The sequence below is a fragment of the Cuculus canorus genome, chromosome 10, assembly GCF_017976375.1.
Source record: "Cuculus canorus isolate bCucCan1 chromosome 10, bCucCan1.pri, whole genome shotgun sequence".
Taxonomy (NCBI): Eukaryota; Metazoa; Chordata; class Aves; order Cuculiformes; family Cuculidae; genus Cuculus; species Cuculus canorus.
In genome coordinates, this window is record NC_071410.1 from 1,505,610 (window position 1) to 1,529,158 (window position 23,549).

Genomic DNA, 23,549 nt, shown 5'->3' on the forward strand with positions numbered 1-23,549 from the left:
GTTGTCACCCGTTCTCTCCCAGCGCAGAGCAGAGTGGGCCTCACCTCGGAGAAGAGGGCAGGGGAGAAGTTCAGCTCCAAGCGGCAGGGACAGGGCTGTACCCAGGGAAGGAAGCAGGTTCAGCGAGCGACAAGCACCGCACCTGAGGGGACCTGGCTGAGTGCCCACAGCCATTCGGAAACGAGCTCCAAGCACCTCCGTCCTGCACCGTGATGGGTGGGAAGCATCAAACGCGCCTCAGCAGACCAGCACAGCTAGAGGCGGACACTGAGTTTGACTGAGTTTTACTACTGTTCCTCAAGTCCCAAGCAAACCCAGTAGGTGTAGAGCAGAGTTGGACAGTGGAGAAGGAAGGAATGTCAGGTCACCAGAAAAGTGAAGAGGAAAATGAAGGCCATGCCCTCCTCACGCACCTTCCTGGCCTTACACCTAGCAACAAGGGTTGGGTCTAGAGCCAACAGAGAATTCTGTTGAGTCCTGCTAGGAGAGAAGTACAGATCTTGCTGGAGAAGCTGCCCTCCCGTACCCACTTCTACATCAGCACCACCCACTTATTTCAACGCCCAGTTCAAGAGTACAGACCAAAGTCCCAACCATCTTCCAGCTAACTAAGACCCTGCTGGCGTCCCTCCACAGAGGAAGCAGAGCTGGTGCCTGTGCAGCCAACAGAAGAGTTGTACCCTCAGGGACACCTGAAAATTGATGTGTCGTCACCCGCAGTGAGAAAAAGCAGTGAAGAGATGTTTGCAGGATGGCTGCTCCGCAATCCTAGCTGCCTTCTAGTGAACTGTTCTTTCCTTCTGTCTCTGGTAATCTGTAAGGAAAAGGTAAGGCACAGCTGAAAGGGCAGGAGCAGATGTTGCTGACAGCAAGGGAGAAGGAACCAAAATGTTTAAGGGCAAACACTGTTTCTGCCTCACTGAGGAGAGGCATTGTTTGCTCCCTGCTTGGGGAGCAGCTGCCTTTAGAACAGCACCTTCACACTCAGCCAACCCTTTCCAGTTATTTCAGGGCACTTAGAACCAAAGTTTACTTCAAGTCTTTCCCTGCTTATTTCTTTCTTCCTTTAAAAGTGAGTTCCATTTTTTGAGAAATCCTTCTCTGCTTTGACTCAGCCTCTATTTCCCCCCACCCTGTACCTATGATCTTCATGGGTGCGGAAACTGAGAGTTAATACAGTCTTTTCCCTCACTCAGGATTTAACGGTTCTTACGGAGGGATGAAAACCACAAGCAGTGCCCACCATCGGCCCAGTCCCACTGCTGACAGAACAGACTCCTCTGTTATTCAAGGATAAGTAGCATCTTCTCCAGCTGTGATGTGAACACTTCCACCCACCAGCATCCCAGCTTGCAGCACCGGGTTGCCATGCCCTGCTCCACAAGTTCTATAGGGACAGCTGAAACCAGTCCTTACTGGTTTGACTTGGAAGCTGTCCTGATCCCTACATCAAAGCCTGGTGTTCCTTCTGATCTGCAGGCTGCTGACTTAACACCACCTGCGGCCTCAGACTCCAAACCAACCGCTAAGCTCGGCTGCAGTCAGCAGGGCTGTGCAGCTCTGCTTCCCGAGGAGGAAAACTGCTGGGAGCGAGTGGACACTTACTGTAGGGGAAGTAACGCACACGCATGCTGATCTCACGGGCCGTTTTCAGGATTTCCACAGCCTGGAAGTAGAAGGAGTTGCTCAGTGACTACACAGGGATAGAGGATAGGGAAGAGGAATGTGTTGGTTATGTGGTGCCACCAGCTGAAGGGCCAAAGGAGCCGGTGTCTGCACGCATTGCCCATCCCCTCCCTGCTCCAGCGGCAGGAGCCCTCACCTTGCTGTGCTCAATGTCCTGGAAATCCACGTCATTCACCGAAAGCACCTGGTCCCCTTCCTGCAGCCCAGCACGGTGCGCATCCGAGTCAGGGATCACCTGGGAAGCAAAGAGCAGGGACAGCAGCAGTGACTGTGCGCACGGCCAGTGCCACAGCACCGCAAAGTCCCCTCCTGCACAGCCTCACCGCCCCCCACCCGGTGTGCTCACACCTGCCTGGGGATGATGGGGAGAGGGACTGCGGCGCTTGCGGGCTGGGGAGAGACCAGGAAATGGAGCAGGACTGCCTGACTGCTGCTTAGTGCTGGAGCACCTCCCATACCAGGACAGATTGAAAGAGTTAGCGTTCAGCCTGGAGAAGAGAAGGCTCCAAGGAGACCTTCTAGCAGCTTTCCAGTATCTGAAAGGGCAAGAGGAACGCTAGGGAAGGAAGTTTTATAAAGGCATGGAGTGACAGGACGAGGGGAATGGCTTTAAATTGAAGAAGGGAAGATTAAGGCTGGACATATGGAGAAAATTCTTCACAATGAGGGTGGGGAGGCCCTGGCCCAGGTTGCCCAGAGCAGTGGTGGCTGCCCCATCCCTGGAGGTGTTTGAGGCCCGTCTGGATGGGGCTTGGAGCCCCTGATCCAGTGGGAGGTGTCCCTGCCCATGGCAGGGGGTGGAACTGGATGGGCTTTGAGGCCCCTTCTAACTCAAACCATTCTATGATTTTATGAAATTACATGGACGAGGTCGGAGATGCGTGCACGCCACACGATGGTCTCCATACACACCCCAGGCTCTGTGGCACCCAAGGGAGCAGCCAGAACATGGGGCGGGAATGGCAGACACAGACACACCTTAGAGATGAAGATCCCCAGCTGCGAAGCTTTTCCTCCCCGGATGTTGAAGCCCAGCTGTGAGAAAAAGCAGCAGTGAAAGGCAGTCACCCCCCCAGGCCCAGGACCCTTCCTGCTGCTCCTGCTGCCCTTCCAGACCGAGCAGAGGTGTTGGTGCGGAGCGGCACCAGCCTCTCCCCATGATCCCACCCGTGACCGTGGCACTTTGGGACGTGGTTTAGCAGGCACGGTGAGGTTGGGCTGATGGCTGGACTGCATGAGCTTAGAGGGCTTTTCCAACCTTAATCATTCTACTATTCTCTGCCTCACCCACAAACTTCTCCCTCTGTGGGCAGCCCTGCCCGTCTGGGAATGCCCCGGGGAACCCCACCCTGCGTGAGGAAGGTGCCAGGACCCTACCCTGGCTCCCTCAGCACCTTCTCTGGCTGCGAGAGTGCTGTCCCTCAGGGTGGCCCCAGCCCTGCTGCTCCGGGCCTGGGCCGCTGCTGGGGAGCGCGATCCAGGGGAGAGCAGAGTGGATCCAAGGAATGGGGCATTGGATCCTGGGCAGGAGTTGGGACAGGAGAGTTGATCCAGGGGACATGGGGGCACGATCTGGGGAGGGGGGCGCAGATCCAGGGGAGCTGATCCAGGGCAGAAGCTGGGACAGAGAAGGGATCCAAGGGACGGGAGAGCAGATCCAGAGGAGAGGGGAGCGGATCCCGGGGAAGGGGGGGTGGATCCAGGGCAGGAGCTGAGCCAGCGGAGGGGATCCCGGGGACGAGGTCGTGCTCTGCGGGGGAGCGACTGACCTGGGCTCCGGGCGGCTTCCTGAGCAGCACAGTGCGCGGCAGGAAGCGGGTGAGCTCGCTGCTGTACTCGGGGTGGTCGATGCGCTGTGGGGCGAGCGCCGCGCGGTCAGAGCGGCCCGGGCCCGCCCCGCCGCGCCGCCCCCGCCCCGGCCCTCACCTCGTGCGGCGGCACCCAGGCGGGTGGGCTCTCGTACGGCGGCAGGAACACCACCGGGAACTCCTCGTACGGCGGCCGCCCCGCCATGCTGCGCCCAGGCCCCGCCGCGCCCCATTGGGCCGCCCGGCCCCGAGCCCCGCCCCCCGCCCCGGTACCCGACTCTGATTGGACCGCGCAAACAGTCGCCCCGCCTCTCGGCCCTAGACTCTGCTCCGATTGGAAGGCCTGGCCCATCGTCCCGCCCCTCTCCCTGGTATTTGGCTCTGATTGGACCGCGCGGCCTCTCGCCCCACGCCCTTGTTCCCGACACTCGGCTCTGATTGGTTCTCCTGTCCCCTCGCCCCGCCCTTCTCCCCGGCCCTCGGCTCTGATTGGTCCCTGGGCCCGCCCCCTCCCGTTCCTGGTCTCTGATTGGCTCTGCCTCCGCTCGCCCCGCCCCCGCCCCGCCGGCTCGAGGTCCGCCATTGGTTGCCGCGGCGCGCGGCACGGTTTGAGCTGTGGCCGTTGCGGCGCCATCGCGGCGGGAGCGGTGATGCCGCGGGAGGATGAGCGGGCGATCCCGGTGCGGGTGGCGCTGCGCTGCCGGCCCCTGGTGCCCAAGGAGGTCAGCGAGGGCTGCCAGATGTGCCTGTCCTTCGTGCCGGGGGAGCCGCAGGTACGGGGCCCTCCCGGGGTCCCCCCTTTCCTTCCCTCCCCATTTCACCCTCGGGTCCTCCGCCCCTTTTTCCTCTTTCTCTTTCTCCTTCCTTTCTCTTCCCCTTCCCCTTCCCCCCCCCTTCCTGTCCCCTTCCTTTTTTTGCCCCCTCCCCATTTTTACCCCCCCTTTTTTTTTGCCTCTTCTCTCTCCCTCCTTTTTTTTGCCCCCCTCTCTCCCCTTCCCCTTTTTTTTCCTCTCTTCTTCCCCTCTTCTTTTTTTTTCCCTATCCTTTTCCTTACTCACTCCTCTCCCCTTTCAGGGTTTTCCACCTTCTTTCCCCCCCCAGTCCTTCTCCCCTCTATCTCTTGAAGTCTCCTCCTTCACCCCCCTTCGGGTCTCCCCCACCCCTCTCTCTAGTTGCCCCCCCCCCTCCTACCCCATTGACCTTCTCCTCCCCTCTCAGGGCTTCCCCCCTTCTCCTCCACCTTCTCTCTCCCTCTTGAGGTTCCCCCCTTTCTCAATCCTCCCTCCCCTTTATCCCCTTGGGGGTCCCCCTTCTCTCTCCTCCCTCCTTTCTTGGCCCCTTTTTCCCGCAGGTGGTGGTGGGGAATGACAAGTCCTTCACATACGACTATGTGTTCGACCCATCTGTGGAGCAAGAGGAAGTCTTTACCACAGCCGTCGCGCCCCTCGTACGGGGCATCTTCAAAGGTTTGTGCTCACCCGGCCGAGCTTTGGGTTAAAACACCATAGGTTCGCTGGGCTCAGCGCTGTGGGAGAAGGCACTGCCCTCATTGATTCTTCATTCCAGCTTGGCTCTTCTTTGATCTTCTCCGAAAGTAAAGTCCTGTGCCGCCTGGACATTGACTCCAGGCTCAAGAGAAGTGCCAGGCCCTGCCTGTTCACAGCCTGTCCTGCTCCACAGGATTATGTGTGGCTCATTGTGGTACCTGAAGCTATTTATACAAGGCAAAAGAATTTTAACAGCAATGTGCGCTCGTAGCTGAGAAAGCCAACTGTGTCCTGGGCTGCATCCAAAGCAGCGTGGCCAGCAGGGCGAGGGAGGGGATTCTCCCCCTCTACTCTGCTCTCATGAGAGTGGAGTCTTGTGTCCAGTTCTGGAATCTCCAGCACAGGAAGGACATGGAACTGTTGGAATGGGTCCAGAGGAGGCCACAAAGATGATGTGAGGGCTGGAGCACCTCTGCTATGAGGACAGTCTTGGAAAATTGGGGTTGTTCAGCGTGGAGAAGGCTCCAGGGAGACCTTTAAGCAGTCTTCCAGTACTAAAAGAGGAGCTGGAGAGGGACTTTTTACAAGGACGTGGAGTGACAGGACGAGGGAGGATGGCTTTAAGTTGGAAGGGGGAAGATTTAGATTGGACATTAGGATGAAATTCATGACAACGAGAGTGGGGAGGCCCTGGCCCAGGTTGCCCAGAGCAGTGGTGGCTGCCCCATCCCTGGAGGGGTCCCAGGCCAGGTTGGATGGGTCTTGGAGCCCCTGATCCAGTGGGAGGTTGGAATTGGATGGGCTTTGAGGTCTCTTCCAACCCAAATCATTCCATGATTCTATGAATTGACAAGCATCCGATGCCAGCAGCTCTTGTTGGTGCTGCAGTGGAGCTGGGAGGGCAGAGCCCACACTGGTTCTGTCACAAACTCTAGTAAAGCAGCAGAGCCCTATTACAATTGCTGTTCCAGCTCTCTGTATCTGGGATTTGGGAAGCTCTTCACTGACTTTTTCTTGTCTTTGCTAACTGTGACCTGTGCATAAAGGCAGTGGAAACCAGCAAGGAGGAGAGTACTTTATTGGGAGGGTGCTGTTAATCGAATGCAGCCTTGTTTGTCGCAGTTTCTTCTGTTCCCCTGTGACTGATCTGCGCGTTCTTTGTTCCCTCAGGGTATAACGCTACTGTCTTAGCCTATGGACAAACAGGATCTGGAAAAACATTTTCCATGGGAGGCGCCTACACTGCCAGTCAAGAGGATGACCCAAGCGTGGGTGTCATCCCTCGGGTAATCAACCTGCTGTATAAGGAGAAGGAGCAACGGCAGGACTGGGAATTCGTCCTCAGAGTTTCTTATCTAGAGGTAAAAGTTGGTTTGATTTTCAAGCCCTTATAAAGTCATGAATTGCACGGGAAGTGAGCTTTAGTGAGGCCACCTTCTCCAAGTAACAGGTGTTTGTTCACACCTAGGACCACATAAGGTCTTGTCAGGAACTGGATTCCAAGTCCTGGGCGTGTTTCTCTGAAGGCAAAATGGATAGGAGGTCATGCAATGTCAGCTGTGCTTTCAGCCTAACTGTACATTTTTCTTTTTCCACATTGATCCCTTGCAAGGCTGCTAATTCTGAGCTGCTGTTCTGATGCTTTCAGATCTACAATGAGGATATTCTGGACCTGCTCTGCCCGTCAAGAGAACGGACTTCTCAGATCAGTATACGGGAAGATCCCAAGGGAGGCATAAAGGTCTGTTGCCCGGTTACATAGAGACACATGAGAGTGTGACATGGCCAAAGACCAGTGTTTTGTTTGAATGCTGCTTCACAGAAATGGAGCCGCTGAGGATCCTTAAATTTACTCAAAGGGTAACACCAGTGGGTTTAGATGTTCATGACAAAGCCACTTGCATCTCCTGTTCTGGCTTTTTTTTGAAGCCAGATTTTTTTGATTTAAGTGACTCTCTGAGAATGTTGTACTTTGGGTCACCTCATGATGTCTCAAACTCGATTGCAATTGTGCTCTTCAGTTGGGCAGATGTAGCGTGCAACAAAGCGATCCTGGAGGGAAACTGTTCAAGTGATCAAGTTATTTTCCTGGCAGTTCTGTCCAGATGTGTACTGTGAAAGGAAAACCTTGTGGTTCATCCATGCAGTTCCAGTTCGCAGTGGTGGGGAGGCTGTTGAATGTGCAGCTTAGAGGCACATGTTGCCTGTAGATTTGGTGCATGAATGTCTTTCTGTGCAGCCTTGTGCTGCTCGCTGTTGTCTATAAAGTCCTGGGGTGCAACTCATCCATGTGTCGGTGATGGCATTGTGACAGACCCTGCAAGGAAACTGCTGAGGAGCAGGACAGATCCCTCCTGCTGAGTCCCGTCTGTCCTTTGTGTCCTTGACAAAGGAGAGGCGGTGCAACAACGTTACTGATGGGAAGTTCAGTGCAAATGGGAATCTGTACCAAGCCTCAGGCTTGAAGCAAGACTGATTCTTGTGAATGCATATTTATGCAGGGATTTCACTTTGTCTGCTGTAGTCTAGGGCAGAGGATAATTTTGCTGGTGGAAGGAGAGAGTAAATAATGCTTTCTTCCTGGATACAGATTGTAGGGTTAACAGAAAGAAGAGTCACCTGTGCTCAAGATACTGTGTCCTGCCTAGAGCAAGGGAACAATTCCAGAACGGTGGCCTCCACAGCAATGAATTCCCAGTCTTCACGGTCCCATGCCATCTTCACCATTAGCATTGATCAGATGAAGAAGAATGACAAGTAAGCATGATTGTGCAGCCAATCCTAGCAGCTCTTAGGAGTCAGACTTACTCCAGATGTCATGGTCTTGTCATTCTCTCCTGGCCATGGATGAGCTTGGCTGATCTACTCTTAAGGCAGTCCTGTGTTTTGCTGTCTGATATGAAGTCTGCTTTTCAGTCCTGTGGCTCAGCTGTAGTAACCACTGGACTGCTCCTTTCCTACCTGCGTGTTTCCCTGAAAGAGTTATAAGTGTTATTTCTGCTGTAGGAACAGTGTTTTTCACTCCAAGCTGCACCTGGTTGATCTTGCTGGTTCTGAGAGACAGAAGAAGACCAAGGCTGAGGGAGACCGACTCAAGGAAGGTCTGTAGGGAAAGGACTGGTATGGCTTGGGCTTCTTAGCACTCAGGAAAAGCAAAACAGTTCTTTAATGGTTATGATGTGCTTTTATAACCTTAAGTGTTTTTAAAAGAGCACTTGCTGGCTGTGGAGGCAGCTCTGCTCACCATCATGTTTGTCTGCAGGCATCAACATCAACAGAGGTCTCCTCTGCCTGGGGAATGTCATCAGTGCTCTTGGTGATGAAAATAAAAAGGGAGGGTTTGTTCCCTACAGAGACTCAAAGTTAACAAGGCTGCTGCAAGGTAAGAACCGGGGGATGATAAGGTCTGCATCTACAGGTGCACTTGAAATAGCAAAGGAGCAAATAACCAACTTTGGGACTCTGGTTTCCAGAAAAAGCTCTTTGGTCTAGAACTAGCTGGGGTGGAGGAGAAAGTAATCTAGCTAGAAAATAGCGAGCTGTAGTTATGTGCCATTGCCACCTGTTTTCTCTGTCTCCTGCTACGTATTTCTAGCTGTAGCATGGAGTTGCACTCATGTGGTTGTGGATACCTCCATGAGGATCTCCCATTGGTCATTCTTGCTCTCCAAGCTCTGATTATGCCTTGTTTTCCTCCTCAGACTCTCTGGGTGGTAACAGCCACACTCTCATGATTGCCTGCGTAAGCCCAGCCGATTCCAATCTAGAAGAAACTCTGAATACTTTGCGTTATGCTGACAGAGCAAGAAAAATAAAAAATAAGCCGATTGTCAACGTTGATCCTCAGGCAGCTGAGATTCATCATCTGAAGCAGCAGGTACTGGGTACTTTCTTCGTGCCAGAGGTGTAGAAGTGTACTTTTGGTGTTAAGTAAACAGCAAGTAAAGGTATAGGATGTGTGTATGTGCAGCCTTTCGTGCTGTCTCTCCAAGGGACAACTCGAAATCCAGTGCCACAGTGGAGTGAGTGGTGGTACTTATGGTGTAGGGGTGTTCACCAGAGCCCAGTGAGTGTTTATTAACACTGTCCATTCGAATCATGTTCAAGTAGCTCGGGAAGGCCAGCAGTCTGCCTCATGTGAAAGGTAGTACCACAGCACAGGTTCAGCAAAGGGGAGACCAGATCTGATGCACTGCACAGAACGGTGCACTACCTAGGAGTGACTTAACATCCTCTGATCTGAGCATTCCTGACGCAGAGCTGGTGGCCTTTTGAGGAGTAAATTACTTAAAATACTGTAGCAACCTGATTTCTCTCCACAGACAATGGTAAAAGGGCAATTGTGAAGCTGGTGACTGGTATGAAGACTAAGGGTCTTAGTAGTGTTCCTTCAGTGGTCTGGTTACTATGTGGGTGAGATTAACTAGTGGTAATTTTTTGTCTTTCTAGGTTCAGCAGCTGCAAGTGCTACTGCTGCAGGCCCACGGAGGGACCCTCCCAGTGTCAATCAAGTAAGATCTGTAGATAAATGTTTAATCTGTCTGATGGCCATCACACACCAGTGAAAGCTGTAGATCTCCTTTGCTTCAGACAGTGCTGGAGAGCGAGGGCAGAGCAAACTGCTGTTTTTGCTGATAGCAGCAGGACAGTTTTTCCCTCTACCTTTTATTCTTTTGTCACACTTACTGGAACTCCACACACCTACAGGTCATTCAGTTTTGTAGGAAACTCCCTAAGACTGCAAAATTGGTTGTAGGAAATACAGGAGAACTAGGCTGTATCACCTCAGTAACTGTTCCTCAGACCCACCCACCCCTCTTTTCTTCCTTACCTCTCTGCCTCGAATTGCAGGGCGCCTTCGCTGTTCTTAAAAGCGCAAAATGCAGGGAAGAGTTGGAGCGTGTAGGTATTGTCTTCTGAGGAAGTTTCAAACCCCACACGCATGCAGTTTACAGACTTGCCATTAGTTCTGTTCATCTGCCACAACCTGGTCCTATTATAAGCTATTTGGGAAACCTGGAGGTGATTTCAGTGCTCTTACAAACCTCTCACAAAGCCATGTTCTCAAGCAAATTGGTCCCTAATGTTTCAGTAGTATGTCACCTTCGGAGAATCTCCAGTCCCTGATGGAGAAGAACCAGTCGCTAATGGAGGAGAATCAAAAGCTGAGCCGGGGGCTGAGTGAGGCTGCTGGGCAGACAGCACAGATGCTGGAGAGGATGATTTTGGTAAGGTTCAGTTCCCCAGGAAGAGCTTTGAGCTGTATGACTTCCCCCTTTCAGCTGAAGACTAATCTATAGCAGCTCCTGTACCACTGGCGTGTTGGGAATCTCTCATTAATATTCCTTTCACGTTTATTTCACATCTCTAGCTATAAGAAGTCTTCCAGAGCCTCTCAGAGCCTAGAGATCTGGTGACTTCAGTGGGGAAAAGTAGACCTGAATCTTCCAACTGTTTTAAATACTAACAGTTGTGCGTGTGCCCCTCTTCCCCACCCTGCTCTGCGTTGCTTTGATTCACTGCAGCATATATTCCTGTGAAAAAGAGTGTTAAGAATGAACAAAGTAGTGGTGATGATCATGCAGGATCTTTCAGGACATTGATTCCCCACAGACTGACACCATATCATTTGCTGCAAATACGTTGGCTGTTTTCTGGCTTCTTATCTTGCTTTTCTGATAATTCCAACTTCTTTTAGGCAGAACAAGAAAATGAGAAGACGAATGCCAAGCTAGAACACCTTCAGCATACTGTGTAAGTGTTTCCATACCGTACTCAAGCTAAGGAAAAGTCTTTCAGCATTAACTGCTTTTGTTGGGATAAGCTGGGTACAGTCAGTCTGTGTTTGTACATCCAGAACTCATTTGTATGTTCAGTGGGGAAAGCTGTTCTTTACCAGTAGGCGAGACAGACGTGTCATGTAATTCTCATGGACTTACTCCTATGTCTGCTTGCAGATGCGTGCTTGATCTTCAGAAGGTGGTGGAGACTGTGGAGGATGAGGAACTCAAAGAGGGGATTCGCGATCTGCAGCAAACGTTGGCTCACTTGCAGGTAGGACTGAATCCAGGGAGAGAAGAGTGTGCCTAGCGAGTCCACTAATGAAACCTAGAGCTCTTCTGCTGAGCACAGGATTCTGTTCTGCAGAAACGAGGGTTTTAATGCTGCAGAAAGGCTGTTTGTGCTTGAGTAGCTGCAGATCGTAGAATCATGGAATGGTCTGGGTTGGAAAGGGCCTTAAAGCCCATCCAGTTCCAACCCCTTGCCATATAGGCAGGGGCACCTCCCACTGGACCAGGCTGCTCGTGAGGGAAAAAGGAAGAGTCTCCATAAACGAATCTGACAGTGGGAGATTAGCATGGATTTACAATCCAACCATTGGAAGGAGGGTTACAAACTTAGTGGTTGTAATGAGTGACCCAAATTACACAGACCTGAAATTGTTAAAAAGGAAGTAGCTAAATCCTTGCCTAATTGAGGAACTTCTCTGTTCTGCCTTGTTAGCCATTTCCCCTGCTCCCAGACTCCTTACTCTTATAAGGAGCTGGCTGCCAGTGCTGGAATTCAGGGAAGACTGGAAAGAACACCTGGTCTCGCTAGCCTAGGAGGAATGTGCTCGCCTCACTAAAGGAGGAAGGCAATGACATCCTCTTTCCAGAGGCGTCTTTCTGGACAGAGAAGAATAACATTACGCTTTCTCATTATGGCCCGACAGAGTGTTATTAGCTTCATTTTACTTCACGTTTCACCTTGGTAAAAAGTTTTCCTCTGTCCTGTATAGAGTGAAAAAGCTGCTGCCATGGAAGCTGCTGCGGAGATGGCAAACTTGGAGCAGAGTGCTACAGCTGTAAGTAATGGGCGTCCAGCCATGAAGGCCTTAACAGGGGTATCCCCTCTTTACTCTTTTTTTTTTTTTTTTCTGTGTCCTTGTGCTAATTTTCTACTCTTTTTTTTTTTTCCTGTGTCCTTGTGCTAATTTTCTAATCCAAGTGTTTGGTGAATCATCTGTGTCACTTTTGGATGTGCTGCCTTTCTAGGCCTTCTTTTGCTCAATGTGATCAATAACCTGTTTGCATAATACCTAATTATTTATGTAAAAAGAGGATTTGTAGTATTCTGCAAAAAATTGTTGATGAGGTTAAAGAGCTTTTGACTGGCCTCTCCAGCTTGTTGCTCTGTCTCCTCCAGGAAGGTGAATTGGGCCAGGATACCAAGAGATCCTCGGATGACTTCACCACTCAGCATGCCCTCCGTCAAGCACAGATGTCCAAAGAGCTCCTGGAGTTAAATAAAGCACTGACTCTGAAAGAGGCACTTGCCAAAAAAATGACACAGAATGATAGTCAGCTGGAGCCCATTCAGTCCCAGTACCAGGTAAACACTTCCAAAATAGTTCTTGTAAGAATATGTTCAGTTCATTATTCCCGGTTAATGCTGTCCCTCCAGTCTTTTTCCCTGTAATAAGCTGTTAGTCCCTGGCTGTCCTATGTGAAAAGGGCTGCTCTGCTTTGTACCTGGAGGTTTGCTTGGCTGCGCCAAGCCAGGATACAAGTTACCATTGTTAACTCGGACAGTACAGGCAGCTGACCTCCCTTCCTTGCTCAGTAGCTGTGCTGGCCCATCTCTGAAATGGTTCGGTTGTAACTTATAGTTTGTCGCAAGGGTTTTGTGGACCAACTCAGTTTTCAATCTACAGCGGACCAGCCCTTTTGACACTCTTGCTGATTTTAGACAAGGTGGTGTAAAGCCTATGGGAAAGGAATGTGGTTTCCCAAGGCATCCTGCCTTAGAGCTTTGTCTTAGACCTGTCTCAAAGTCGGTTTTATTTGGAGGCTTACTACTCTTGTCCTTTCTAGACTAATATCAGGGATCTGGAATTGGAGGTCAGCAATTTGCAAAAAGAAAAGGAGGACCTGGAACTTGCTCTGCGCGTGGCAAAGAAGGATGTTAACCAAGCCAAGTAAGGTTGACCACACAAGCCGTGAGACTTCTAGCACTGAAAATAGGGATAATGAGCCCTTGAAAAGTCATTGTCTTGCACTTATTTTAGCTGATTGCAAAAGTTCTTTTATTTGGATGGAAATGCATCATTTTAATATGACACAAGAGTTCTGTGAATTGCTGAGAAGCCTGGTGGGATCAGTAGGGAAAATAAGGCACCGTTGCTTCATTTTTAATATGGTGCCCCTAAAGTTGGAGAATTCCTGTTTGAGAAGAACAGAAATTGAGGGGGGCTGGTTTTAAAGTGCAGTTTATTTACAGACTGAGTGAACGGCGTCGGAAAAGACTTCAGGAGCTGGAAGCGCAAATTAGTGAGCTGAAGAAAAAGCTAATTGAACAGTCCAAGCTCTTGAAGCTGAAGGAATCCACGGAACGCACTGTCTCCAAACTGAACCAGGAGATCAGGGTAAAGAGCTCTAGCATGCAGTTCTGGGGCTTGCTCCGGCATAGACAAAGCAGCTGCTGACAGAAAGTTCTCGTGCTTTAGATTTTATTCATCCTTTGGCTATGGGACTGCTGTTGCTGGTGTAATATAGTCATAAAATCATAGAATGGTTTGGGTTGGAAGGGACCTTCAAGCCCATCCAGTTCCACCCCCTGCCATGAGCAGGGACACCTCCCACTGGATCAGGGGCTCCAAGTCCCATCCAACCTGGCCTGGAACCCCTCCAGGGATGGGGCAGCCCCCACTGCTCTGGGCAACCTGGGCCAGGGCCTCCCCACCCTCACAGCAAAACAGATCTCATCTAGGCAGGCGGCTCTTGAACACTGGAGGAATAAACAAAGCCCGTGGTGTCTTCTGGCTGTTCTGGTAGTTATATTGTCTTGGTCAAATAACCTGACTTCTTTGACTTCCGTGTGTATCCTGTGCATATGCTTGTCTTTTCTGTCTGCCTTAAAAGATGAATTCCTGGGGTTAGGCAGTAGAGTGTCCTCAGCATGGACTCTGAGTGGGCAGCACCTTGGAATGTTTCCCATCTGCCCCCCACCGACCTTGACAGGCCAGGGGAGCATGGGTGGAAACTGCCCAGAAGGCAAATACAGGACAGCTCTTCCAACTGTTTCTCTCTTTCAGGAAATGAAAAATCAAAGGGTCCAGCTGATGCGTCAGATGAAGGAGGATGCTGAGAAATTCAGGCAGTGGAAACAGCAGAAGGATAAGGAAGTGATCCAGCTGAAAGAACGGGTGAGCAAATGACAATCCCCTGAACTGTAATGCCCTCTGAAGAGTGCACCAAATCATTCCAGTGTTTGCTGCACTGCTCTGTTTAGCTAACAAGCACCTGGAAAACAGAATCATGGAATAGTTTGGGTTGGAAGAGACCTTTAAAGCCCATCCAGTTCCAACCCCCTGCCATGGGCAAGGACACTTCCCACGGGATCCGCTTGTTCCAAGACCCATCCAACCTGGCCTTGAACCCCTCCAGGGATGGGGCAGCCACCACTGCTCTGGGCAACCTGGGCCAGGGCCTCCCCACCCTCAGTGTGAAGAATTTCCTCCTAATGCCTAATCCAAATCTTCCCAATTCTGAGTTAGTCATTTCCCCTCTTCCTGTCACGGCATGCCTTGTCACAGAGACCCTCTCCAGCTTTCTTGTAGCCCCTTTCGGTAGCGGAAGGCTGCCAAAAGTTCTTCCTGGAGCCTTCTATTCTCTGGTAATATTGACAGCCGTTTGCTCTCAGACGCCCTGTGTCGCTTAAGCCTGTAGCAACCCATGGAATCTTTATCATGAAGTGCTTGCATTGCAGACAAATGTAATGATTCTGTTCAAAGTAGTGTGAAACCAGCTGTAAATATCTGTCATGTGATTTTTTTACATCTGTCTTAATACTTTTTCCCTGCAGGATCGCAAGAGACAATATGAGCTCCTTAAGATGGAACGAGATTTCCAGAAGCAGGCCAATGTACTTCGGCGTAAAACAGAAGAGGTAGGGAGCCAGTATTCCCTAGAAACTCCTAAGTGATTCCTAAAGATCGATCTGCAAAGCATGGTTGGAGGTTGTAATGGGATATGCAGAAACTCCTTAACAGCAGTTTGGAGGTCTGGAAATCGGTGCTTTTCTTTCCGTAGAGAAATACCATGCTCCTGTCTTGTAGCCTTTGAGGGATTTTGCCCTTTAAAGGGTAAATTACCCTTTGAGCATCTGCTGCTATGGCAAAACCATTATTGATACCCAAAATAGGGAGTCTAAAATGAGCTTGGGGTGGGCCTTTGGTTTGGATGCTTCCTTCTACCTTTAGGCCTGGAAGCAGAGGAAACAGAGTCACAGACTCCCATCTTTGATTAATCCTCAAGTGTTATTAACTGTACGCTCTCTTCTTGTTGTCTCAATGCCTGTCTTGCATCACAGATTTCACGTTTGTAGCCATTGCGGATTAAGTGAAGGAACTACTACTCAACTTGTGTGTAAAATATTTTGCAGGCAGCAGCTGCTAACAAACGCCTGAAGATTGCTCTGCAGAAACAACAGGAGGCTGCGGATAAGCGGAAGGCGAGTCAAAATCGGGAAATGGAAGGAACTGCTGCGCGAGTAAAGGTGGGTGAGAATGTGTTGTGCATTCCAACAAGCAACAGGCAAACTTTGCTTTGTTAACTCAATAGGTGCTGCTGGGGCCAGAAAACAGAGGGGAATGGCTTGGAGTTACAGATTAAAGGGAGGCAGTGTCGTTATTCAGTTGATCTGTGAAGATATTTCAGAGAAGGATTCAGCTCTGAAGCTGACACAGCAGTGAACAACTATAATGTGTGTTGGTGGCTTTTCCTCCAGAGCTGGCTCACAAACGAAGTAGAGGTTCTCGTTAGTACTGAAGAGGCTCGCCGGCACCTTGCAGACCTGCTAGAGGACAGAAAGATCTTGGCACAGGAGCTCCTTCAGCTTAAACAGAAGAAAGAGGCTGGGGAAAACCTACTTGTAAACATCCGGGTAAGAGAGGGAAATGCCATTTTCTCTGTCCCAAGTACAGTAACTTATTCACTCCTATTTGACGTTTTCCCTCAGTAGGTAGGGATGGAGATGGTTCCCTTTCTGGAAGAAAGGGTTAATGTTACTGTCCTCTGCCATGTCAGGGAACAGAGTTGCTCAGGTAACCTATTAATTAATGCAGTGCATCTGAGTAGCTCACACTCCTTAATGCTTTGGAATGTCAGCTGTGGGGAGATATTTAGAGGCTTCTATGATAGCATGGCTCTTCTTTGCTGAAGAGTCTGCAAATGGGAGCCCTGTGCTACGTGCATTCCTTCACCTCTTGCTCACTGCTGCCCATTGCTGTAATTCTGCAGAGACGCACCTACGCCCTCTCGGATGTGCAGTCATCGGAGATGGATGTTTCCTTGTCAAAGCAGATAGAAAGCCTGGAGACTGAGATGGAGCTCAGGTAGGGCAGTATGACAAGGCTGATTTGCACTACCTTGCCTCTGTTTTATTCCTCATCTCGGTCTACAACTCTTTGGTGAAACAGGTAAAATAACTTCTACACTGACACCACAAGTGATGAAATAAGATCATGTAGTTTTCCTGGTCTGAATTTTTCTGAAAGGAGGGGATATGAGGACACTACTCGGTCACTGAGATTGCCTTGTTTTAGCTGTTTCTGAGAATCTGTGTATGAATGAAACACTGATTGGAAGTGTGGAAGGGAGGGTAAACTCCCGGGTCAAACACTGCCGACTCCAGCTGCTCTGCTAAGCAGTCAAAACTCTAACTTGAACTATTTTGTCTAATATTCTGGTACCCCAGACACTAGCCTTGGTTTTCTCCTGTGCTTTAACCTCCAATACTTGTGTCCTTCCAAAGGAGTGCCCAGATAGCGGATCTACAGCAGAAACTCTTAGACGCAGACAGTGGAGATCGTGTGAAACAGCGTTGGGACAGTATTGCAACTATTCTAGAGGCAAAATGTGCTTTGAAGTATCTCCTTGGAGAGGTAAAGTATGAATTTTCCTATTTTATCACTAAAACCAAAGGCTCTAAGTGCGTAGGCAGGAACAAAAGGGATTAATGGGCTCATAGCAGAGGGGAATTCAAGAGGAGCACCACTATACTGAGTGAGTTTTAGTTCTCTCCCAACTTCTGATTAAAATATTTGTCACTGTAAATCCTTTTGGGCAGGGATGTCCAAAAAGAACAGGGAAGAGGGAAGCAGAAGATGCAGGTCTGGAGATCTCTGCTAAAGCTGTGCTTACAGAAGGCTTGCGTGCGAATAGTGTAAGGGAAGGGACAAATTTCAGAGCAGAAGAGAAAAGAAAGTGCCTAAACCCTCATGAACAAGGAGGCAACGTGCGGGGAAATGAGGGGACGCCTCTTTGAGGTTGCAGGGGAAGCAGTGTAGTGGATGTTGGGATGGGAGAAGCTTGAACAAGAGTGGAGATAGGATAGAGCACAAATTGGGCTAACGTGGAATTGAGGAAAGAGCAACTGAATGGCAGAATCAGACATCAGTCGCTGGAGCTTGGAAATTAAAGGAAAAGCATGAAGGAGCTACTATTGAGAGCTCTAGCCTCCTTGTTGCTGATGGCCAGTCTGGTTCTTAGGGTAGTTGGGAGTGAGGTAGGAATGCTTTGTCCTCAGACTGAAGCACTTGTGCCCCAACAGACATGATGAAACGTGGAATTCGTTGACCGAAGCAGTCATCTTGCTTTTGTCTCACAGCTGGTCTCCTCAAAAGTGGAGAAGAGCAAGCTGGAGAGCAGCCTCCAGCAGAGCGAAGCCGACTGTTCGGACATACAGAAGATGCTGACTGAAGAGCGAAACCACATAACGGAGATGGAGGCTGAGTTCCAAAATCAGCTTTTGGTGCAGGAACAACACCACCAGGAGAAGGTAAAACATAACTGATGGGAAATCTTGAGAGCTTCTCTTGGGGTTCCAATTCCCAGATCTGCTGAGAGAGAAAGGGAAAGGGAAAGGGGATGTGCTGAAAGCAATCTGTTGCTCTGTATCTGATCCAGATTCGCTAGACTCTTGCGGGATAGTTAACAAAAGCCCAAGAATCTCTCTTTTCATCTTGTGCCTTGTGCAAGTTGGTTTGTTCAGTAGCTTCAGTGCTTTAAGTGAGGCTGTCACACCTGAGCACAGGATCACTTTTGAAGTGGATCGGGTAGACTCACACAGAGGTGACGGTGTTGCTTCCAGATGGCTCTTTAGGAATTCACGCCTGTTTTGCTACTGTAATATGCTTTTAGGTTCAGTACCTGCTCAGCCAGCTTCAGCAAAAGGAAGCAGTGGAGAAGAAACTAGAAGATTCACTGAGTGAGCAAGAGAAACAGCTCCAAGAGCGACTCCAGTTCCAGGTAGAGAGTCTGGATGCAGCTTGGGGCGGGGAGGTGTGGAACTGTGCTCATTAGGGCTGCCGGTTACCTGGAATAGACGCTGTGGAGTGAGGAAGGTGCAGGAGGACTGACAGCATTTCCATTTGTGCCTAGGGTGGCTCGATTTGGTTGGTTGCAGGTGATAGTTATTATACAGGTTTTAATAAGCCTGTGTTTTTCCCTCTTGGGTTTCTTCTTCAATTAAATAAATGTAAATGCAGTGACAAGGTTGAACACACTCTGAGCAGCTCATGCAACTTCTGTGCTCAGAATACCTTTAGCTGGAATATTCAACATACTTTTCCTAATCCTTTGCTGAGCACAGCTCCACTGTGTGCTCAGCAATGGGAGAACTCTATCTTGATTAGACAAACATGTCATAAGCTGCTCCTCCTCTTGTTGCTAAGATAATTAAGTGGTGCAGCAGGGTGCTGTGGAAGGGGTGTTCAGTGATGAATTCAAGCAAAGTCAGTGCACCTAAATTGGACATAAGCCTTGGAAATAGAGGGAGCTTTATATCCTAAATGGTCACTCTGAAAGGATCGCATTCTCTCAGTGCTGTTGGCCATGTGCTGCGATCCTTTCAAAGCAGCGCTAAGGGTTTTCCTGATCACTCGGAGCTGATCTCTTGTGGGAGAACACAAAGAAACTCCTCTGGTGTTGCAAGAAATATCCATATAGAAAAATCTGTCCCAAATAACTATTTGTGGCACCCCCAGGTAAGCCTGTGCATTTTGTCTTGTCTTGCAAACAGGAGGAAGAGATGGAGAAAATGAAGGAGAGGCAGCAAGGTCTTCTCCAGGAAAATGACACCCTTAAACAGGTAGAGAGCTGTACAGGCAAGTCATCAAAGCTGCTTGGCAGTTGGATTTGTACATTTTGTGATGCTAATACTTGTCTTTCTGAACAGAAACTGCTGCTCCTCCAGGTTGCCAGCGGACAGAAGCTCCATCGTGTTCAGCAAAAGCCACCTGAGTCCCCAGATTCTTCTTTTGATTACATTCCACCCAAAGTAAAGATGCTGTTAACCAGTTTGAATGCTTGTATCGCATCTGGTTTCTTGTCAAAAGTTAATGGTGGCCAGTAATGACCTTGGTTTCTTTCTCCCAAGCTGCTTTTTACAAAGCATCTTGTTCTGCTTATTGAAGTGGCCCTGCTCTCTACTTCAGGCAGTGCTTAAGGGTGCTATTTGCAGAACACTTGAGAAACCAGCTGGCACTAGGTTGTGATCTTTTCCTTTAAAAAAAAAAAAAGGGGGGGGGCAAACAAAGTGCCAAACCTGCTCCCTCAGTCTAATTCCGTCTGACTTTGTGTCCTCCTTAGGAGCCCACATGTTTTCTCTGTGACATTTTCAGTCTCTGAATCACGGAGCGAGGCACCTGTCCTAGAAAATGTAATCATTGCCTTGCAAAAGAGCCAAATGCAGGTGCTGGGAGGAATAAGAGATCTGAAACTGCTTTGCTGAGACTGTGACACAAATCTAATAATTTTCCAAGGATCTATCAGTTTAAATTGATGACTTGATCTTTGTCTCCTCCCTGAACTCCTCTCTTCCTTGACTGCCTGAGAGGAATGGGGCTCTGGGGGTGGGACTCTGAAGTGTATTCTTACCATGTAAAGCCACTGCTGTTTCTTCTGGGGCATCAACCCTTGTGATTTGTGTGCGTAGCCAAAAACTCGCCGGCAAACAACAGCAAAACGCCGTGCGCCAGCCCCAGAGATGGATGTGGAAGAGCTGTTCTCCGACTCAGATTCTGGAAGGGAGGAGGAGGACACAGACTGGGTTCCGGTAAAAGCAGTCAAAGGAGCAAAGAAAAGCGTGACGGGGGTAAGATCCATTTGCTTTTGACTTGTTGCCTGTTTGGGAATCATTACTGGTCTGTATCCCTAAGGCTGCACTGTGCAGTGTCTCTGCTGCTCGTCTGAAAGGCCTTGATGGGAACCTCACTCTTTGAGTCAGCCTGCTGGGCCTGAAGCTCCAGCCTGCTGCTCCGTTAATTCCTGATGGGATGGAGGAGATGTGAAGGTGTTGAACACAAGTCGCTGTGACCCAGTGGGCCTCTCTGGGCCGGGATTGCTGTGAAGCTGGACCCCTGAGAGATATGTCCTTCCCCTTTCCCAGAGGGGTAAACTATCCCGTTTTTCACTGTGGAGTGAGTGGAGATGTCAGCAGTTACCACCAAAAAGCTTATGAATTTTCAGGTCCAGCTTTTCCTTTCACCGGAGCTTTCCAAATGGATAGATTCCAACCCGCAGTACCACTGCTGCTTTGGAGGGTTCTTTTTGAGCACGGTGCAGGAAGGGACCAGCACGGTCCTTTAGGGGGCTTCAGGTCTAGGTGCGCTCTATGAAACGGCGAAGCTCTTCCCACACTGCACTCTCTTCTCTCTCAGTGCTCCTGCAAGGGCCGCTGTGGCAACCGGCTGTGTGGCTGCCGGAAGCAGAAGGTGGGCTGCACCGATGGCTGTAGCTGCGACGCAGCAAAGTGCAGGAACCGGGAGCCTGGCTTTCCGGTGAGTAGTGCCAAGTTTGGGGATGCGAAAGGGCTGGCACCCAACATCCAGGCCGCACTGTGCATTGAAGCAAAGCTGGATGAAGGGGTAAGCAGTTATGCTGTTACCGTACACACAGTTTGTCGAGCTAAAGCACATGCACCTTTCTAAAACGTATGTAAATGTCACTAATTCCTTGTTTATCTGTGGCAAGGGAGTACGAAGTCTTCTACTGCAGTACCAGGCTCTTGCATGACATCCCAAATCACATCAATTTACCCCCTGCAGACAAATAATTTGACTGTCTTTTGCACTTGGTAGATAAGTTATATCTTTTGGCTTCAGATGGCACAAAAGCTTAATACAGTTCCAGGGTATTTCTTTTTTAAAGAGCGGAAGGGATAACTTGGAAGGAGGCTGTAGCATCAGGAAGGCTTTGGAGCAGCTGATGTTCATTTGAATTCTTGCTAGAAATGCCTGCCTGCCTTGTAGCAGAGACCTGTACTGTGAAATTCTTCACAACTGGGGAGAAGGTGGCTTAGGACCCATTCTATTCGTCAGCTGTGGGTGGATAAGGAAGGGATGGATGCTGTAGAAGTGCTTCATAATAGTACTACTCCTTAGGGTGCCACACTGGGCGAGGACCAGACGAGCAGCTCTGGTTCCTTCAAACTCGAAGACACCACTGAAGAGGCTGCAGATGAGACCTTCTTTACGCCCCTGCCCATCACCTCCTTTGGACAGGTACTGCCTAAGGCTGTGAGAGTGGTTCTGCGTGTGTCCACACCCTCTTTATGGCTAAGGATGGATCTTGAAGAGGAAAAAGCCCAAGATCCCAGAACCCCAACACGGTGGGGCTGGCAGGGCCCTCTGGAGCTCCCCCAGTCCAACCCCTCTGCTAAAGCAGTGTCACCTCCAGCTGTTGCACAGGAGCCTGTCCAGGTGGGGTTGGATCTCTCCAGAGGAGACTCCACACCCCCCTGGCAGCCAGAGCTCCCACACCTGCATAGGAAAGCTTTTCCCCGGGTTGAGGTGGAACTTCTCCAGGCTGAGCAGATGATCGGCTGGTGTTAGAAAATACTGAACAGGCTACGGCTGTCAAAGAGCTTGTATTTAAGCACTGAGACTGCCCCATTCCTAAGGTTTCAGACTCAAACTTTGCCACCCGGGCTTGCCGTGCTTTCCTCCTGCACCTGCCAGCACTGAGGCTCGTCAGTGAGGAGCTCATGAGACAAAATATCTGCCCCCTGTCCAATCTTCCTATTCTTAAGCTGTTGTGCACTCTGACAGGGCAGCTGTAACTTTGCCTCAGCCAAACACATTCCCTTCTCCCATGTGTGCCCTCTGCCCACTACTCCAAACGCTGGCTCTTCCTGCTCAGCCTCTGAACGTGTCCTTGGAATTTTGAGTTAAGAAATGAAGCTGCTCTTGCTCTTGGCCTGGCAGCTGCTGTCTGTCCTGCCTCACTTCTCCAGGGCAGTGACTAACTCAACTTTATTCCTTGCTTTTCTGATAGGTCCTGAAGGATATCCCAGACCAAGACGTTCCCATGAAGAAGCCTGGCAGTGCAGCTTCCCCGCTCCTGAGGGATGAGGAGGCCCGAGAGAACCAGGTGCCACTTGTAAAGAGAAAGAAGAAAATGCTGAGCAGCAACACCAGCTTCTTCTCGGGCTGCACCCCCATTGGAAGGGGCCTGGAGGGCTGAGCCCGGACGATGCCCCATGAGGGGTTGTGCGGTGCTGCTGGAAAAAAATCACCCTCAACGTGGTCTAAAGCATTGACATCTCTTGCTGTGACAAAAAGCCCATCGTGCCTGCCTGCTTCTGGCATCAGCAAGGGAGTTAAGCACTAGTTTGTGGTAAATTATGTCCGATTCCTTGTAAATACTTGTATGTGTGGGGCTTGAGGGGTTGGAAGGAACCCTTCCCTCTGAAATTTCTGGAGCGAGTGGAGGGAACTTAGCCAGGTTGATTCCAGTTGCCTTCCTCATCCTAAGCTGTGAACACATCGGGTACGGTTTGAGCTGTCATCGGGCTGCTCTCCCTGCAGCACAAGGGATGTTCCAAGCCGCCCTGCGCCCGCCCCTGGCACCTCATCCCCGGGAGCAGAGAGGCTGTAGTCTTAATTGAGCGAGCAGGTATGAAAGGGCCAGAGTGCTGCTCTGTCCTCATTCCATGGAGTCAGACTTGTCAGTTTAAATGTTGTTGTGGTATTTTTAACTTGGTTTTTTTTAGCTTTAATAAAGTAACAAATAGACCCCCTGACTTGTAGTGTGACATTACAGGTATAAACTGTAGAGGGGCAGATTTAGACTGGATATTAGGAAGAACTTCTTCACCATAAGAGGGGTGAGGCCCTGGCCCAGGCTGCCCAGAGAAGTTACAGCTGCCCCATCCCTGGAGGGGTTCCAGGCCAGGCTGGATGGGCCTCGGGCAGCCTGAGCCAGTGGGAGGTGTCCCTGCCCAGGACAGGTGGAACTGGATGATCTTTAAGGTCCCTTCCACCCCTAACTATTCTATGATTACTGTGCCCATTGAATCACGGGGCTCTCGGGGCTCACTGCGGACTCTGCCCTTGCTGTGCTGACCTCAGGTCTTTTTCCATCATCCCTTACCCCAAGGCAGGCAGCCCCCCCGTGGGTGCTGCTGCTTTGCTTTCCTCTCCTTACTGCTACAGGGAAGAGTTCGGGGCAGAACAATCTTCAAAACCACCCACTCCCACTCCCTGCCATGGGCAGGGACACCTCCCGCTGGATCAGGGGCTCCA

General features: G+C 50.2%; 2 protein-coding genes across 3 annotated transcripts; one reads left to right on the forward strand and one right to left on the reverse strand.

Annotated features, from left to right (window-relative positions):
• Positions 1 to 228: 228 nt before the first annotated feature.
• Positions 229 to 3,743, reverse strand: PDZD11 (PDZ domain containing 11). Its single transcript, XM_054075547.1, has 6 exons — positions 3,613 to 3,743; positions 3,456 to 3,539; positions 2,665 to 2,721; positions 1,823 to 1,921; positions 1,606 to 1,666; positions 229 to 814 (listed from the first exon to the last, which is right to left on the reverse strand). The coding sequence occupies exons 1-6, from the start codon at positions 3,697 to 3,699 to the stop codon at positions 780 to 782; spliced, it is 423 nt and encodes a 140-aa protein (XP_053931522.1). The 5' UTR covers positions 3,700 to 3,743; the 3' UTR covers positions 229 to 779.
• Positions 3,744 to 4,017: 274 nt separating this feature from the next.
• On the forward strand, positions 4,018 to 23,135 carry KIF4A (kinesin family member 4A). Of its 2 annotated transcripts, none has more exons than XM_054076047.1 (30): positions 4,018 to 4,267; positions 4,846 to 4,960; positions 6,152 to 6,342; positions 6,630 to 6,722; positions 7,572 to 7,738; positions 7,988 to 8,082; positions 8,244 to 8,363; positions 8,683 to 8,858; positions 9,431 to 9,492; positions 10,077 to 10,209; positions 10,680 to 10,735; positions 10,939 to 11,035; positions 11,763 to 11,828; positions 12,170 to 12,355; positions 12,838 to 12,941; positions 13,244 to 13,388; positions 14,058 to 14,168; positions 14,828 to 14,911; positions 15,407 to 15,520; positions 15,752 to 15,907; positions 16,264 to 16,358; positions 16,778 to 16,907; positions 17,633 to 17,803; positions 18,166 to 18,273; positions 19,046 to 19,114; positions 19,202 to 19,303; positions 19,961 to 20,119; positions 20,685 to 20,804; positions 21,408 to 21,527; positions 22,300 to 23,135. In XM_054076047.1, the coding sequence occupies exons 1-30, from the start codon at positions 4,145 to 4,147 to the stop codon at positions 22,486 to 22,488; spliced, it is 3,657 nt and encodes a 1,218-aa protein (XP_053932022.1). In that variant the 5' UTR covers positions 4,018 to 4,144; the 3' UTR covers positions 22,489 to 23,135. The 2 variants fall into 2 exon arrangements, with proteins under 2 accessions (XP_053932022.1, XP_053932021.1); XM_054076046.1 differs by having other exon boundaries at positions 4,019 to 4,267; positions 10,074 to 10,209; positions 22,300 to 23,134.
• Positions 23,136 to 23,549: the final 414 nt, after the last annotated feature.

Bases quoted from the DNA above. Each gene is read 5' to 3' on its own strand.
- KIF4A (XM_054076046.1), top strand. From the start codon at position 4,145: ATGCCGCGGGAGGATGAGCGGGCGATCCCGGTGCGGGTGGCGCTGCGC. The intron at 8,364-8,682 runs GTAAGAACCGGG...TTTCCTCCTCAG, and splicing joins GTTAACAAGGCTGCTGCAAG to ACTCTCTGGGTGGTAACAGC. The intron at 10,210-10,679 runs GTAAGGTTCAGT...AACTTCTTTTAG, and splicing joins TGCTGGAGAGGATGATTTTG to GCAGAACAAGAAAATGAGAA.
- PDZD11 (XM_054075547.1), bottom strand. From the start codon at position 3,699: ATGGCGGGGCGGCCGCCGTACGAGGAGTTCCCGGTGGTGTTCCTGCCG. The intron at 1,667-1,822 runs GTGAGGGCTCCT...TTCTACTTCCAG, and splicing joins AGGACATTGAGCACAGCAAG to GCTGTGGAAATCCTGAAAAC. The intron at 815-1,605 runs GTAAGTGTCCAC...TTTTCCTTACAG, and splicing joins TGTGCGTTACTTCCCCTACA to ATTACCAGAGACAGAAGGAA.